The following is an 18,611-nucleotide window of genomic DNA, read 5'->3' as shown; positions in this document are numbered from 1 at the left end:
TAAAATAACAGTAATATAACCACATGATGCTATAACCTCCGAAGTATATTACTCACACCTTCTAGGTTATAGTAGCAGGGTAATTATTCCTCACCTAGGAACCTGTGTGATGAGGGATTTCTGTGTCTCCTTCCACACTTGTTTGCGAGGGATTAGTAATGTGGGTGCACCTAGTCCCCGTACATGGCTCTGGACAGTGACCAAATATCTGGGGCATTACTAGATAGAATGATGCACTAATGTAACACTACAACACAAGACGTGATAAACACGCACTCTCACCTGTGTAGACAAATCGGCCCGGGGCTCCTTTGCAGAAGTGCTTGGATTTGTAGGACAGCGTGACCTCCACCACTCCAGGGATGTGCCTCGGGGGTGTCTGTACTCGAATGGCATGGGGGGTAATTAACTGCAAATAGGAGAGATTACCATTCAGCTGGAACACAAATCTGGTACAATCACATCTACCGACAACTAAATTATTTTAAGATCTTCTGAGGACCAAATGATGGTGAATACAAGCTGGGCCACTTCTCCCAGGACCTCATCTCCAGCTGGGACCAGATCATACATGTTACCCTGGGGTTACCATGACCAGCTGAGCCAGTTCTCCAAGGATCTCAACTCCAGCAGTGGACCGAATCATACATGTTACCCCAGTTAATACTATGACCAGCTGGGCCACTTATCCTCCCAGGATCTCACCTCTAGCTGAAGACCAGATCATTCATGTTACCCTGTGGTAATACTAAGGTCCACATCTCCTCCCAGGATCTCACCTCTAGCTGAAGACCAGATCATTCATGTTACCCTGTGGTAATACTAAGGTCCACATCTCCTCCAAGGATCTCACCTCCAGATGAAGACCAGATTGTACATGTAACCCTGGGGTAATACTGTGACCAGCTGGGCCGCTTCTCCTCCCAGGATCTCACCTCCAGCTGAGAACCAGATCATACATGTAACCCCAGGGTAATACTGTGACCAGCTGGGCCGCTTCTCCTCCCAGGATCTTACCTCCAGCTGAAGACCAGATCCAACCTGTAACTCTGGGGTAATACTGTAACCAGCTGGGCCGCTTCTCCTCCCAGGATCTCACCTCTAACTGAAGACCAGATCATACATGTAACCCCGGGGTAATACTGTGACCAGCTAGGCCAAAACTCCTCCCAGGATCTCACCTCTAACTGAAGACTAGATCATACATGTATTCCCGGGGTAATACTGTGACCAGCTGGACCACTTCCCATCCCAGAATCTCACCTCCAGCTGAGAACCAGATCATACATGTAACCCCAGGGTAATACTGTGACCAGCTAGGCCACATCTCCTCCCAGGATCTCACCTCCAGATGAAGACTAGATCATACATGTAACCCCGGGGTAATACTGTGACCAGCTAGGCCACATCTCCTCCCAGGATCTCACCTCTAACTGAAGACCAGATCATACATGTAACCCCGGGGTAATACTGTGACCAGCTGGACCACTTCCCCTCCCAGAATCTCACCTCCAGCTGAGAACCAGATCATACATGTAACCCTGGGGTAATACTGTGACCAGCTAGGCCCTGTTATCCTCCCGAGATCTTACCCTCGGTTTCTGATTAGTCACAGTGTAAAGCCTACTATGACCTACCTCACTCCACACCAGCATCGTGCCAAACACCACCTGCAGCCCATCAAAGAAGTGGTCTCCTATCAGGATTACTGTGGCTCCTCCTGTTGTCCATCCTTCGCTGGGGCTGATGGCTTTGATGCAGGGAGTGGCTGCTTCATACACATGTCAGGGGAGAAGGTGATAAAGACTGTTACACTGAGAATATAGAGTAATGATACATCTGCATCGCATTCCAACCAACATGTACCGCGACACAATCCACCTCCAGTGCACAAAGCATTATCACTTCGTCTTACTAAATAGGGAGGGGCAGATGGACAGGGGTGATACAGATAGCATATGCAATGACCGTAGAGTAGTGGGTTAGATGGACAGGGGTGATACAGATAGCGTATGCAATGACCGTAGAGCAGTGGGTTAGATGGACAGGGGTGACACAGATAGCGTATGCAATAAACGTAGAGCAGTGGGTTAGATGGACAGGGGTGACACAGATAGCGTATGCAATGACCGTAGAGCAGTGGGTTAGATGGACAGGGGTGACACAGATAGCGTATGCAATGACCGTAGAGCAGTGGGTTAGATGGACAGGGGTGACACAGATAGCGTATGCAATAACCGTAGAGCAGTGGGTTAGATGGACAGGGGTGATACAGATAGCGTATGCAATGACCGTAGAGCAGTGGGTTAGATGGACAGGGGTGACACAGATAGCGTATGCAATGACCGTAGAGCAGTGGGTTTGATGGACAGGGGTGACACAAGCGCTCCCTCAAAACCCACTTTTTTCGACTAGCCTATCCCTCCTCCTAACCTCTTTTGATCCTCTTATCCTGCCTCCGTTCCCCTCCGTTCCTACTTATCCTATTGTTTTTCGTTCGTCCACCCACCTATTTTTAGTATGTTAACTCTTATGAGTAGGGCCCTCCTTCCTCACGTACTCACCCTACCTCTTTACCTCACCTGTGCTCCTGTCCTGTTCTTCCCTTCCTCTACTTCATCTTTAGTCTCCTTGACAATTTTGACACCTACTTCTGAACTGATGCTGATTTTAGTTCTACCAGCTATACCCCCATTTATACTGTATTTTTCAACACACCCTGTACGTTACCTCGTCATTTTTTTTTGTTTGCTATGTACGGCGCTGCGGACACTTTGCGGCGCCATATAAATAAACGTACTACTACTACTACTACTATGCAATGACCGTAGAGCAGTGGGTTAGGCATATTTGCCAACTTTTGAGATCTCCTCTCCGGGATAGAAGCCAGGAGGTGGACCCTATTTTTGAGCCACCCGGTAATTGCAGGAGGGTAGGCAAGTATGGGGTTAGGATGAAAGTTGGCTGGGTTTAGTGAAGAAGTGGGGTCTTGAGAGGCTGTATAAAGTTTTTAACTGAGGTGGAGAGTCTGAGGGAGAGAGTTAGAGAGTTCCAGAGGCAGGGAGCAGCACGAGAAGAGTCCTAGAGGCAGGAGTGGGAGGATGTAATCAGTTGGTAGGAGAGACGGCTCTTGGTTAATGTCTTTTCCATGACCCCATGGAAATCATCTGGTTGTCATGTACACAAAAAGGGCCACAAGTTTCCCAAATGTGTGTGTATTGGGCTGGTAATATTCCTACAGACACAATTAGTAGTAATATCGGGAGTGACACACCTTCTGTAGGGTCCACTCTACACAAACACACATATAGTAGTAATATAGAGAGTGACACACCTTCTGTAGGGTCCAGTCTACACACACACACACACACACACACATTTAGTAGTAATATAGAGTGTGACACACAAAGAGGTAATATAGTGACACACACACACACACACATATAGTAGTAATAATATAGAGAGTGACATACACACACACAGTAGTAATATAGGGAGTGACGCACACAGTACTAACACATATTGTTACCAAAGAGGTAATATAGAGAGTGACACACACAAACACATATAGTAGTAATATAGAGTGTGACACACGCATACACAGAGTAGTAATATAGAGTGACACACACACACACACAGTAGTAATATAGAGAGTGACACACACACATAGTAGTAATATAGAGTGTGACACACACACAGTAGTAATATAGAGAGTGACACACACAGTAGTAATATAGAGTGTGACACACACACACACACACACATATAGTAGTAATATAGAGTGTGACACACACAGTAGTACTATAGAGAGTGACACACACACAGTAGTAATATAGAGTGACACACACACACACAGTAGTAATATAGAGTGTGACACACACACACACACACACAGACACATATAGTAGTAATATAGAGTGACACACACACACACATATAGTAGTAATATAGAGTGACACACACACACAGTAGTAATATAGAGAGTGACACACACACACGCGCACACATATAGTAATAATATAGAGTGTGACACACAGTAGTAATATAGATAGTCACACACACATACTGTAGTAGTAATAGGTGACACACACACAGACACACACAGTAGTAATATAGAGAGTGACACACACACACACAGTAGTAATATAGAGTGTGACACACACACACACACACATATAGTAGTAGTAATATAGAGTGACACACACACATATAGTAGTAATATAGAGTGACACACACACACACACAGTAGTAATATAGAGAGTGACACACACACACGCGCACACATATACTAGTAATATAGAGTGTGACACACACAGTAGTAATATAGAGAGTGACACACACGCGCACACATATAGTAGTAATATAGAGTGTGACACACACAGTAGAAATATAGAGAGTGACACACACACAGTAGTAATATAGAGAGTGACACACACACACGCGCACACATATGGTAGTAATATAGAGTGTGACACACACAGTAGTAATATAGAGAGTGACACACACACACACAGTAGTAATATAGAGAGGGACAAACACACAGTAGTAATATAGAGAGTGACACACACACACGCGCACACATATAGTAGTAATATAGAGAGTGACACACACACACACATACTGTAGTAGTAATATAGAGAGTGACACACACACACACACACACACACAGTAGTAATAGAGTGTGACACACACACACAGTAGTAATATAGAGTGACACACACACACACAGTAGTAATATAGAGAGTAACACACACACAGTAGTAATATAGAGTGTGACACACACACACAGTAGTAATATAGAGTGACACACACACACACAGTAGTAATATAGAGAGACACACACACACACACACACACACACACACAGTAGTAATATAGAGTGTGACACACACACAGTAGTAATATAGAGAGTAACACACACACAGTAGAAACATAGAAACATAGAATTTGACAGCAGATAAGAACCATTTGGCCCATCTAGTCTGCCCCTTTTTTACCCTTCAGGTAATCTCAGACCTTTTCAATCCTTATTTCTTTGTAAGGATATTCATATGCCTATCCCAAGCATGTTTAAATTGTTCTACTGTCTTAGCCTCTACCACCTCTGATGGGAGGCTATTCCACTTATCCACTACCCTTTCTTTGAAGTAATTCTTTCTAACATTTCCCCTGAACCTACCTCCCACCAGTTTCAGTGCATGTCCTCGTGTTCTATTACTTCTTTTCCTTTGAAGAAAATTTCCCTTCTGTACTATGTTAAAACCCTCGATATATTTGAAGATTTCTATCATGTCCCCCCTTTGCCTTCTCTGCTCCAAACTATACATGTTAAGATCTTTTAGTCTATCCAGGTAAGTTTTGTGATGTAGGCCATGCACCATTTTAGTTGCCCTTCTTTGTACACTCTCCAATGTATTTATATCCTTCTGAAGATATGGTCTCCAGAACTGGACACAGTATTCCAGATGAGGTCGTACCAATGACCTATAAAGTGGCATTATTACGTCTTTTTTTCTGCTACTGATTCCTCTCCCTATGCAACCAAGCATCTGACTTGCCTTCTTCATTGCTTTGTTACATTGCCTACCTGCCTTTAAGTCACTTGAAATAGTGACACCTAGATCCCTTTCCTCCTCAGTAGTTTCCATTATAGTACCCTTGATACTATATTGAGCCTTTGGGTTTTTGAGTCCCAAGTGCATAATTTTGCATTTTTTAGCATTAAACTGTAGTTGCCATTCTCTTGACCAATTCTCAAGTTTACTTTGATCATCAGTCATTTGATTTACCCCTCCTGGTGTGTCTACTCTGTTGCATATCTTTGTATCATCTGCAAAAAGGCATACTTTCCCTTCAATACCATTTGCAATGTCACTAACAAAGATATTAAAGAGCACTGGTCCAAGTACAGATCCCTGGGGTACTCCACTGGTAACATGTCCCTCCATAGAATGCACTCCATTTACGACAACTGTCTGTTTCCTATCCTGCAACCAGGTTCTTATCCATTTAATTGTTTTATAATCCAATCCCACACTTTCAAGTTTATTTAGCAGCCTGCGATGTGGGACAGTGTCAAATGCCTTACTAAAGTCTAGATATGCCACGTCTACAGCCCCCCCTTCATCTAGTATTTTGGTCACGGAGTAAAAAAAGTCAATGAGACTTGTTTGGCATGATCTCCCTACAGTAAAGCCATGCTGTTTTGGATCCTGTAAGTTGTTTAATTTAAGATATTCCACTATTCTTTCTTTTAATAGTGTTTCCATTATTTTCCCTACTACTGATGTAAGGCTGACTGGTCTGTAGTTACTTGCTTCTTCTTTGCTTCTGCTTTTGTGCAGCGGAACTACGTTTGCTCTTCTCTAGTTCTCTGGAACTGCACCTGTATCTAGTGACTGGTTGAATATATCTGTTAATGGCGCTACCAGCACATCTTTTAGTTCTTTTAGTATCCTTGGATGCACTCCGTCTGGCCCCATTGATTTATCCACTTTCAGTCTTGAAAGTTCTGTTAGGACTTTCTCCCTAGTAAATGTACCTCCATCTACCTTATTTTTATGAATGTCCTTGCAACTTAACTGTGGTCCCTTCCCTTCTCCTTCTATAGTGAATACAGAGCAAAAGTAATTATTTAGCTGATCTGCAATTGCCTTGTCTCCCTCCACCAAATTCTCAGTGTCTGTCCGCAGTCTTATTATTCCTCCATTTGATTTTCTCCTTTCATTTATATACTTAAAAAAAGTTTTATTTCCTTTATCTACCGACTGAGCCATTTTCTCCTCAGCTTGTGCCTTGGCACGCCGGATCACTTTCTTAGCCTCTTTGCGTCTGGCAAGATACACTTCTTTGTCATTATTATTTTGAGTCTGCTTGTATGTCCTAAAGGCCATCTTTTTTGCTTTTACACTAGTTGATACCTCTTTTGTAAACCACACTGGCTTCCTTTTCCTGGTACTTTTCTTAACCCTTTTGATACAAAGGTCCGTTGCCTTTAGTATTGCACTTTTTAATTTTCTCCACCTCTCCTGCACTCCTTTCAAGTTCATCTAATCCGCTAATGAGTCGCTTAAACATCTCCCCATTTTTGCAAAGTCAGCCATCCTAAAATCCAACACCTTAGTTTTTGTGTGACTGGAGTTGGACCCTGCCTTGATACTAAACCATACTGCTTGATGATCACTGGATCCCAGGTTCTCACCCACATATATGTCTGATATCCTGTCACCATTTGACATAGTAATATAGAGTGTGACACACACACACACACACAGTAGTAATCATAGCTGCCTACCCTCCTGCATTCTGCAGGAGACTCCCTGACATAGCAGCAATCTCCCTCTCTCCCTCATTAGTCTAGCAATCTCCCTCATGTCACCTAGCCCACATTACACTGTTACATCATAGTTATCTCCCCTCCTGCATTCTGCAGGAGACTCCCTGACATAGCAGCAATCTCCCTCTCTCCCTCATTAGTCTACCAATCTCCCTCATGTCACCTAGCCCACATTACACTGTGACATCATAGTTATCTCCCCTCCTGCATTCTGCAGGAGACTCCCTGAAATAGCAGCAATCTCCCTCTCTCCCTCATTTGTCTAGCAATCTCCCTCATGTCACCTAGCCCACATTACACTGTTACATTTTTGGGGAAAAAAGGAATGAGAGAGAGATACATTTACATTGAATCATCAGCACCGTTTCCCAGCACTTTACCAAGTATAGTATATCTTACTAACTGCTTTGGGGGTCATCTACATTTGTATATACTGTAAGTCATTTTACAAGATTCCTCTCAGATGTAGCAGTACACACCCACGCTTCTAGGTGCCACGTTCACAATCTCTCCATATATGCAACTAGACACGCCCTTTGGGTGGAGCATGACACACCCCCTCAATGGGGCACCTTGCAAAATTCTATTACCAACTATAATCTCCCTGAAACTAGTTTTCAAAAGTAGGCAAGTATGGTAGTAATATAGAGTGTGACACACACACACACACACACACACAGTAGTAATATAGAGTGTGACAATGACACATACACACACAAAGCAGTAATATAGAGAGTAACACACACACACACACACACACACGGTAGTAATAAAGAGTGTGACAATCACACACACACACACACACAGCAGTAATATAGAGAGTAACACACACACACAGTAGTAATATAGAGTGTGACACACACAGACACACACACACACACTAGTAATATAGAGTGACACACACACACAGCAGTAATATAGAGTAACACACCTTCTGTAGGGTCCAGTCTACGCGCACGCCGTCCGTGCTTGGAATTATTGTGTACAAACATATTATCGGACACGGCGAGCACATGACCGTCCACATTGATCGTTGTGGAAACCACCACCTGTGATAATGCAACAAGAAGTTATTGTAATAACCAGAAATAATAAGCTCTCTCTGCATGGGGCACAAATTACCCCATCCTCTGGCACACTGCCCCTTCCTCAGGCACACTGCCCCCATCCTCAGACACATTGCCCCAATCCTCATGCACATTGCCCCATCCTCCAGCACAATGCCCCATCCTCCGGCACACTGCCCCTTCCTCAGGCACACTGCCCCCATCCTCAGGCACATTGCCCCATCCTCCAGCACAAAGCACCATCCTCTGGCACACTGCCCCCATCCTCATGCACATTGCCCCCATCCTCATGCACATTGCCCCATCCTCCAGCACAATGCCCCATCCTCTGGCACACTGCCCCTTCCTCAGGCACACTGCCCCCATCCTCAGGCACATTGCCCCCATCCTCAGGCACATTGCTCCCATCCTCATGCACATTGCCCCATCCTCTGGCACACTGCCCCTTCCTCAGGCACAATGCCCCCATCCTCAGGCACATTGCCCCCATCCTCATGCACATTGCCCCATCCTCCGGCACATTGCCCCATCCTTTGGCACATTGCCACCTTCCTCCGGCCCATTGCCAACTTCCTCAGGCACATTGCCCCCATCCTCCAGCACAATGCCCCATCCTCCAGCACAATGCCCCATCCTCAGGCACACTGCCCCTTCCTCAGGCACACTGCCCCCATCCTCAGGCACACTGCCCCCATCCTCAGGCACATTGCTCCCATCCTCATGCACATTGCCCCATCCTCCGGCACAATGCCCCATCCTCCGGCACAATGCCCCATCCTCCGGCACACTGCCCCTTCCTCAGGCACACTGCCACCATCCTCAGGCACATTGCCCCCATCCTCAGGCACATTGCTCCCATCCTCATGCACATTGCCCCATCCTCTGGCACACTGCCCCTTCCTCAGGCACAATGCCCCCATCCTCAGGCACATTGCCCCCATCCTCATGCACATTGCCCCATCCTTTGGCACATTGCCACCTTCCTCCGGCCCATTGCCAACTTCCTCAGGCACATTGCCCCATCCTCAGGCACATTGCCGCCCCCCCCCCCCCTTCCTCCAGCACAAAGCTCCCATCCTCTGGCACACTGCCCCATCCTCAGGCACATTACCCCTTCTCATGCACATTGCCCCATCCTCAGGCACGTTGCCCCCTTCCTCCGACACATTGCCAACCCCCCCCCCCCCCCACCGATCAGGCAGTGACAGGGGATCCTTGGTGTCAGGTGAGATCAGACAGTGACAGGGGATTCTTGGTGTCAGGTGAGATCAGGCAGCGACAGGGGATCATTGGGTCAGGTAAGATCAGGCAGTGACAGGGGATCCTTGGTGTCAGGTGAGATCAGGCAGTGACAGGGGATCCTTGGTGTCAGGTGAGATCAGGCAGTGACAGGGGATGCTTGGTGTCAGGTGAGATCAGGCAGGGACAGGGGATCCTTGGTGTCAGGTGAGATCAGGCAGTGACAAGGGATCCTTGGTGTCAGGTGAGATCAGGCAGTGACAGGGGATGCTTGGTGTCAGGTGAGATCAGGCAGGGACAGGGGATCCTTGGTGTCAGGTGAGATCAGGCAGTGACAGGGGATGCTTGGTGTCAGGTGAGATCAGGCAGGGACAGGGGATCCTTGGTGTCAGGTGAGATCAGGCAGTGACAAGGGATCCTTGGTGTCAGGTGAGATCAGGCAGTGACAGGGGATCCATGGTGTCAGGTGAGATCAGGCAGTGACAGGGGATCCTTGGTGTCAGGTGAGATCAGGCAGTGACAGGGGATGCTTGGTGTCAGGTGAGATCAGGCAGGGACAGGGGATCCTTGGTGTCAGGTGAGATCAGGCAGTGACAAGGGATCCTTGGTGTCAGGTGAGATCAGGCAGTGACAAGGGATCCTTGGTGTCAGGTGAGATCAGGCAGTGACAGGGGATCCTTGGTGTCAGGTGAGATCAGGCAGTGACAGGGGATCATTGGTGTCAGGTGAGATCAGGCAGGGACAGGGGATCCTTGGTGTCAGGTGAGATCAGGCATTGACAGGGGATCCTTGGTGTCAGGTGAGATCATTCAGTGACAGGGGATCCTTGGTGTCAGGTGAGATCAGGCAGTGACAGGGGATGCTTGGTGTCAGGTGAGATCAGGCAGTGACAGGGGATCCTTGGTGTCAGGTGAGATCAGGCAGTGACAGGGGATGCTTGGTGTCAGGTGAGATCAGGCAGGGACAGGGGACCCTTGGTGTCAGGTGAGATCAGGCAGTGACAGGGGATCATTGGTGTCAGGTGAGATCAGGCAGGGACAGGGGATCCTTGGTGTCAGGTGAGATCAGGCATTGACAGGGGATCCTTGGTGTCAGGTGAGATCATTCAGTGACAGGGGATCCTTGGTGTCAGGTGAGATCAGGCAGTGACAGGGGATGCTTGGTGTCAGGTGAGATCAGGCAGTGACAGGGGATCCTTGGTGTCAGGTGAGATCAGGCAGTGACAGCGGATGCTTGGTGTCAGTTGAGATCAGGCATGGACAGGGGATGCTTGGTGTCAGGTGAGATCAGGCAGTGACAGGGGATCCTTGGTGTCAGGTGAGATCAGGCAGTGACGGGATGCTTGGTGTCAGGTGAGATCAGGCATGGACAGGGGATGCTTGGTGTCAGGTGAGATCAGGCAGTGACAAGGGATGCTTGGTGTCAGGTGAGATCAGGCAGTGACAAGGGATGCTTGGTGTCAGGTGAGATCAGGCAGTGACAGGGGATGCTTGGTGTCAGGTGAGATCAGGCATGGACTGGGGATGCTTGGTGTCAGGTGAGATCAGGCAGTGACAGGGGATCCTTGGTGTCAGGTGAGATCAGGCAGTGACAGATGATCCTTGGTGTCAGGTGAGATCAGGCAGTGACAGGGGATGCTTGGTGTCAGGTGAGATCAGGCAGTGACAGGGGATGCTTGGTGTCAGGTGAGATCAGGCAGTGACAGGGGATGCTTGGTGTCCGGTGAGATCAGGCCGTGACGGGGGATCCTTGGTGTCAGGTGAGATCAGGCAGTGACGGGGGATGCTTGGTGTCAGGTGAGATCAGGCAGGGACGGGGGATCCTTGGTGTCAGGTGAGATCAGGCAGTGACAGGGGATCCTTGGTGTCAGGTGAGATCAGGCAGTGACGGGGGATCCTTGGTGTCAGGTGAGATTAGGCAGGGACGGGGGATCCTTGGTGTCAGGTGAGATCAGGCAGTGACAGGATCCTTGGTGTCAGGTGAGATCAGGCAGTGACAGGGGATGCTTGGTGTCAGGTGAGATCAGACAGTGACAGGGGATGCTTGGTGTCAGGTGAGATCAGGCAGTGACAGGGGATGCTTGGTGTCAGGTGAGATCAGGCAGTGACAGGGGATGCTTGGTGTCAGGTGAGATCAGGCAGTGACAGGGGATGCTTGGTGTCAGGAGAGACCAGGCAGTAACAGGGGATGCTTGGTGTCAGGTGAGATCAGGCAGTGACAGGGGATGCTTGGAGTCAGGTGAGATCAGGCAGTGACAGGGGATCCTTGGTGTCAGATGAGATCAGGCAGTGACAGGGGATCCTTGGTGTCAGGTGAGATCAGGCAGTGACAGGGGATGCTTGGTGTCAGGTGAGATCAGGCAGTGACAGGGGATCCTTGGTGTCAGGTGAGATCAGGCAGTGACAGAGGATCCTTGGTGTCAGGTGAGATCAGGCAGTGACAGGGGATGCTTGGTGTCAGGTGAGATCAGGCAGTGACAGGGGATCCTTGGTGTCATGTGAGATCAGGCAGTGACAGGGTATGCTTGGTGTCAGGTGAGATCAGGCAGGGACAGGGGATCCTTGGTGTCAGGTGAGATCAGGCAGTGACAAGGGATGCTTGGTGTCAGGTGAGATCAGGCAGTGACAAGGGATGCTTGGTGTCAGGTGAGAACAGGCAGTGACAGGGGATCCTTGGTGTCAGGTGAGATCAGGCAGTGACAGGGGATCCTTGGTGTCAGGTGAGATCAGGCAGTGACAGGGGATCCTTGGTGTCAGGTGAGATCAGGCAGTGACAGGGGATCCTTGGTGTCAGGTGTGATCAGGCAGGGACAGGGGATCCTTGGTGTCAGGTGAGATCAGGCAGTGACAGGGGATCCTTGGTGTCAGGTGAGATCAGGCAGTGACAGGGGATCCTTGGTGTCAGGTGAGATCAGGCAGGGACAGGGGATCCTTGGTGTCAGGTGAGATCAGGCAGTGACAGGGGATCCTTGGTGTCAGGTGAGATCAGGCAGTGACAGGGGATGCTTGGTGTCAGGTGAGATCAGGCAGTGACAGGGGATGCTTGGTGTCAGGTGAGATCAGGCAGGGACAGGGGATCCTTGGTGTCAGGTGAGATCAGGCAGTGACAGGGGATCCTTGGTGTCAGGTGAGATCAGGCAGTGACAGGGGATCCTTGGTGTCAGGTGAGATCAGGCAGTGACAGGGGATTCTTGGTGTCAGGTGAGATCAGGCAGTGACAGGGGATGCTTGGTGTCAGGTGAGATCAGGCAGTGACAGGGGATCCTTGGTGTCAGGTGAGATCAGGCAGTGACAGGGGATGCTTGGTGTCAGGTGAGATCAGGCAGTGACAGGGGATGCTTGGTGTCAGGTGAGATCAGGCAGTGACAGGGGATCCTTGGTGTCAGGTAAGATCAGGCAGTGACAGGGGATGCTTGGTGTCAGATGAGATCAGGCAGTGACAGAGGATCCTTGGTTTCAGGTGAGATCAGGCAGTGACGGGATGCTTGGTGTCAGGTGAGATCAGGCAGTGACAGGGGATGCTTGGTGTCAGGTGAGATCAGGCAGTGACGGGATGCTTGGTGTCAGGTGAGATCAGGCAGTGACAGGGGATCCTTGGTGTCAGGTGAGATCAGGCAGTGACTGGGGATCCTTGGTGTCAGGTGAGATAAGGCAGTGACAGGGGATGCTTGGTTTTAGGTGAGATCAGGCAGTGACGGGATGCTTGGTGTCAGGTGAGATCAGGTAGTGACAGGGGATCCTTGGTGTCAGGTGAGATCAGGCAGTGACAGGGGATGCTTGGTTTCAGGTGAGATCAGGCAGTGACAGGGGATGCTTGGTGTCAGGTGAGATCAGGCAGTGACGGGATGCTTGGTGTCAGGTGAGATCAGGCAGTGACGGGATGCTTGGTGTCAGGTGAGATCAGGCAGTGACAGGGGATCCTTGGAGTCAGGTGATATCAGGCAGTGACAGGGGATGCTTGTTGTCAGGTGAGATCAGGCAGTGACAGGGGATGCTTGGTGTCAGGTGAGATCAGGCAGTGACAGGGGATCCTTGGTGTCAGGTGAGATCAGGCAGTGACAGGGGATTCTTGGTGTCAGGTGAGATCAGGCAGTGACAGGGGATGCTTGGTGTCAGGTGAGATCAGGCAGGGACACGGGATCCTTGGTGTCAGGTGAGATCAGGCCTTGACAGGGGATCCTTGGTGTCAGGTGAGATCAGGCAGTGACAGGGGATTCTTGGTGTCAGGTGAGATCAGGAGGTGACAGGGGATGCTTGGTGTCAGGTGAGATCAGGCAGGGACAGGGGATCCTTGGTGTCAGGTGAGATCAGGCAGTGACAAGGGATCCTTGGTGTCAGGTGAGATCAGGCAGTGACAGGGGATGCTTGGTGTCAGGTGAGATCAGGCAGTGACAGGGGATGCTTGGTGTCAGGTGAGATCAGGCAGGGACAGTGGATCCTTGGTGTCAGGTGAGATCAGGCAGTGACAAGGGATCCTTGGTGTCAGGTGAGATCAGGCAGTGACAGGGGATCCTTGGTGTCAGGTGAGATCAGGCAGTGACAGGGGATCCTTGGTGTCAGGTGAGATCAGGCAGGGACAGGGGATCCTTGGTGTCAGGTGAGATCAGGCAGTGACAGGGGATCCTTGGTGTCAGGTGAGATCAGGCAGGTGAGATCAGGCAGTGACAGGGGATGCTTGGTGTCAGGTGAGATCAGGCAGGGACAGGGGATCCTTGGTGTAGGGTGAGATCAGGCAGTGACAAGGGATCCTTGGTGTCAGGTGAGATCAGGCAGTGACAAGGGATCCTTGGTGTCAGGTGAGATCAGGCAGTGACAGGGGATCCTTGGTGTCAGGTGAGATCAGGCAGTGACAGGGGATCCTTGGTGTCAGGTGAGATCAGGCAGTGACAGGGGATTCTTGGTGTCAGGTGAGATCAGGCAGTGACAGGGGATCCTTGGTGTCAGGTGAGATCAGGCAGTGACAGGGGATTCTTGGTGTCAGGTGAGATCAGGCAGTGACAGGGGATCCTTGGTGTCAGGTGAGATCAGGCAGTGACAGGGATCCTTGGTGTCAGGTGAGATCAGGCAGTGACAGGGGATCCTTGGTGTCAGGTGAGATCAGGCAGTGACAGAGGATCCTTAGTGTCAGGTGAGATCAGGCAGTGACAGGGGATCCTTGGTGTCAGGTGAGGTCAGGCAGTGACAGGGGATCCTTGGTGTCAGGTGAGATCAGGCAGGGACGGGGGATCCTTGGTGTCAGGTGAGATCAGGCAGTGACAGGATCCTTGGTGTCAGGTGAAATCAGGCAGTGACAGGGGATGCTTGGTGTCAGGTGAGATCAGACAGTGACAGGGGATGCTTGGTTTCAGGTGAGATCAGACAGTGACAGGGGATTCTTGGTGTCAGGTGAGATCAGGCAGTGACAGGGGACCCTTGGTGTCAGGTGAGATCAGACAGTGACAGGGGATCCTTGGTGTCAGGTGAGATCAGGCAGGGACAGGGGATCCTTGGTGTCAGGTGAGATCAGGCAGTGACAGGGGATCCTTGGTGTCAGGTGAGATCAGGCAGTGACAGGGGATCCTTGGTTTCAGGTGAGATCAGGCAGTGACGGGATGCTTGGTGTCAGGTGAGATCAGGCAGTGACAGGGGATGCTTGGTGTCAGGTGAGATCAGGCAGTGACAGGGGATGCTTGGTGTCAGGTGAGATCAGGCAGTGACAGGGGATCCTTGGTGTCAGGTGAGATCAGGCAGTGACAGGGGATCCTTGGTGTCAGGTGAGATCAGGCAGTGACAGGGGATCCTTGGTGTCAGGTGAGATCAGGCAGTGACAGGGGATCCTTGGTGTCAGGTGAGATCAGGCAGTGACAGGGGATCCTTGGTGTCAGGTGAGATCAGGCAGTGACAGGGGATCCTTGGTGTCAGGTTAGATCAGGCAGTGACAGGGGATCCTTGGTGTCAGGTGAGATCAGGCAGTGACGGGATGCTTGGTGTCAGGTGAGATCAGGCAGTGACGGGATGCTTGGTACCAGGTGAGATCAGGCAGTGATGGGATGCTTGGTGTCAGGTGAGATCAGGCAGTGACGGGATGCTTGGTGTCAGGTGAGATCAGGCAGTGACAGAGGATCCTTGGTGTCAGGTGAGATCAGGCAGTGACAGGGGATGCTTGGTGTCAGGTGAGATCATGCAGTGACAGGGGATGCTTGGTGCCAGGTGAGATCAGGCAGTGATGGGATGCTTGGTGTCAGGTGAGATCAGGCAGTGATGGGATGCTTGGTGTCAGGTGAGATCAAGCAGTGACAGGGGATCCTTGGTGTCAGGTGAGATCAGGCAGTGACAGGGGATGCTTGGTGTCAGGTGAGATCAGGCAGTGACAGGGGATGCTTGGTGTCAGGTGAGATCAGGCAGTGACAGGGGATCCTTGGTGTCAGGTGAGATCAGGCAGTGACAGGGGATCCTTGGTGTCAGGTGAGATCAGGCAGTGACAGGGGATGCTTGGTGTCAGGTGAGATCAGGCAGTGACAGGGGATGCTTGGTGTCAGGTGAGATCAGGCAGTGTGCTTATCCTACATTAAGCAATGTAAATGAAGTGGATGCTAATCACGTTAGATTGTCATAATTATCAGCTCTTTAAGGAACCCCCTAGTGAGCAGACGAGCCCCCGCTGTGACAAAATCGCTGAAGTTCCTCCTTAGATCCACCACACTGTATCCTGGGGACTTAACCCCAAGAGCACTGCCGGAGCACCCGGGACACGTCACATACCGTAACACAACTGCTGCACACAATAACACAACTGCTACACATACTGTACAGTAACACAACTGCTGCACATACCGTAACACAACTGCTGCACACAATAACACAACATACTGTACAGTAACACAACTGCTGCACATACCGTAACACAAGTGCCACACCTGAAATAACACAAATGCTGCACACAATAACACAACTGCTACACATACTGTACAGTAACACAACTGCTGCACATACCGTAACAACTGCTGCACACAATAACACAACATACTGTACAGTAACACAACTGCTACACATACCGTAACACAAGTGCCACACCTGAAATAACACAACTGCTGCACACAATAACACAACTGCTACACATACTGTACAGTACAGATATGTGTAGCGTGGCGCAACTCTTTCAAAAAATGTTACAAATGACTATTTAATAAAATGCAGAATAATACACAGACTGGACTGGTGTATCACGGGATGCAGTGCACCTCTGGGTTACAGCTGGAAATAATCAGGTGGTATCTCACCATGTGTATGTACTGCATAGATGGGCAGAGAGAAGTCATGTGACTGGCTCATGCCCTACCCCGGGATGCCAGGGTCACACAGGTAAGCAGAACCCCTCCCTCTCCGTATGTACTTACATAGGAGAGTAAGAGGAGATGTGGAAGTGACAGTCTGGCCCCATTCTCTGATTATTCTCCATCATGGACCCTATTGCTGTCCTAATGCCAGGCCATGTGCCCATTAGTCATGTGTCAATGTGATGCTTCCAGCCATGGCCACCAACTGCCACTGGAACATGCCATATACAGACAGACAGCGCTGCAGTTACCCACCTGAAACCTCCGCATGTCCCGCGGGTTCCCGGCGTTCTTCAGGCAGTTCTGGTTGCACTTCAAGAAGAACTTTAAGAAAAACCTAGAAGACAAAAATGGCCGGGTGAGGAGGACCACAATCTGCATGTACCAGTGTCCAGCTCCATGCCACTGCCCACAATCTGCATGTACCAGTGTCCACCACCCAGCCACTGCCCACAATCTGCATGTACCAGTGTCCAGCTCCCTGCCACTGCCCACAATCTGCATGTACCAGTGTCCACCACCCAGCCACTGCCCACAATCTGCATGTACCAGTGTCCAGCTCCCTGCCACTGCCCACAATCTGCATGTACCAGTGTCCACCACCCAGCCACTGCCCACAATCTGGATGTACCAGTGTCCAGCTTCCTGCCACTGCCCACAATCTGCATGTACCAGTGTCCACCACCCAGCCACTGCCCACAATCTGCATGTACCAGTGTCCAGCTCCCTGCCACTGCCCACAATCTGCATGTACCAGTGTCCACCACCCAGCCACTGCCCACAATCTGGATGTACCAGTGTCCAGCTCCCTGCCACTGCCCACAATCTGCATGTACCAGTTTCCACCACCCAGCCACTGCCCACAATCTGCATGTACCAGTGTCCAGCTCCCTGCCACTGCCCACAATCTGCATGTACCAGTTTCCACCACCCAGCCACTGCCCACAATCTGCATGTACCAGTGTCCAGCTCCCTGCCACTGCCCACAATCTGCATGTACCAGTGTCCACCACCCAGCCACTGCCCACAATCTGCATGTACCAGTGTCCACCACCGCGCCACTGCCCACAATCTCCATGTGCCAGTGTCCACCACCCAGCCACTGCCCACAATCTGCATGTGCCAGTGTCCACCACCCAGCCACTGCCCACAATCTGCATGTACCAGTGTCCACCTCCCTGCCACTGCCCACAATCTGCATGTACCAGTGTCCACCTCCCTGCCACTGCCCACAATCTGCATGTACCAGTGTCCACCACCCAGCCACTGCCCACAATCTGCATGTACCAGTGTCCACCACCCTGCCACTGCCCACAATCTGCATGTACCAGTGTCCACCACCCAGCCACTGCCCACAATCTGCATGTACCAGTGCCCACCTCCCTGCCACTGCCCACAATTTGCATGTACCAGTGTCCACCACCCAGCCACTGCCCACAATCTGCATGTACCAGTGTCCACCACCCAGCAAATGCCCACTATCTGCATGTACCAGTGTCCATTACCCAGCCACTGCCCACAATCTGCATGTACCAGTGTCCACCACCCCGCCACTGCCCACAAACTGCATGTACCAGTGTCCACCACCCAGCCACTGCCCACAATCTGCATGAACCAGTGTCCACCACTCCGCCACTGAACACAATCTGCATGT

The 18,611-nt window shown here is 50.3% G+C and overlaps 1 protein-coding gene across 1 annotated transcript; it reads right to left on the bottom strand.

The window, feature by feature from the left end:
- Positions 1-244: 244 nt before the first annotated feature.
- Positions 245-17,294, bottom strand: LOC146056005 (transcription factor COE2-like; the record flags this gene model as incomplete). Its single annotated transcript, XM_083168341.1, has 4 exons — positions 245-409; positions 1,638-1,768; positions 8,268-8,385; positions 17,213-17,294. Coding segments are annotated over 4 exons (493 nt in total), but the record flags the coding sequence as incomplete, so codon positions are not given.
- Positions 17,295-18,611: the final 1,317 nt, after the last annotated feature.

The sequence above is a fragment of the Crinia signifera genome, unplaced genomic scaffold (assembly GCF_055691185.1).
Source record: "Crinia signifera unplaced genomic scaffold, ASM5569118v1 HAP2_SCAFFOLD_699, whole genome shotgun sequence".
NCBI lineage: Eukaryota > Metazoa > Chordata > Amphibia > Anura > Myobatrachidae > Crinia > Crinia signifera.
This window is presented reverse-complemented; position numbering and strand designations above follow the sequence as displayed.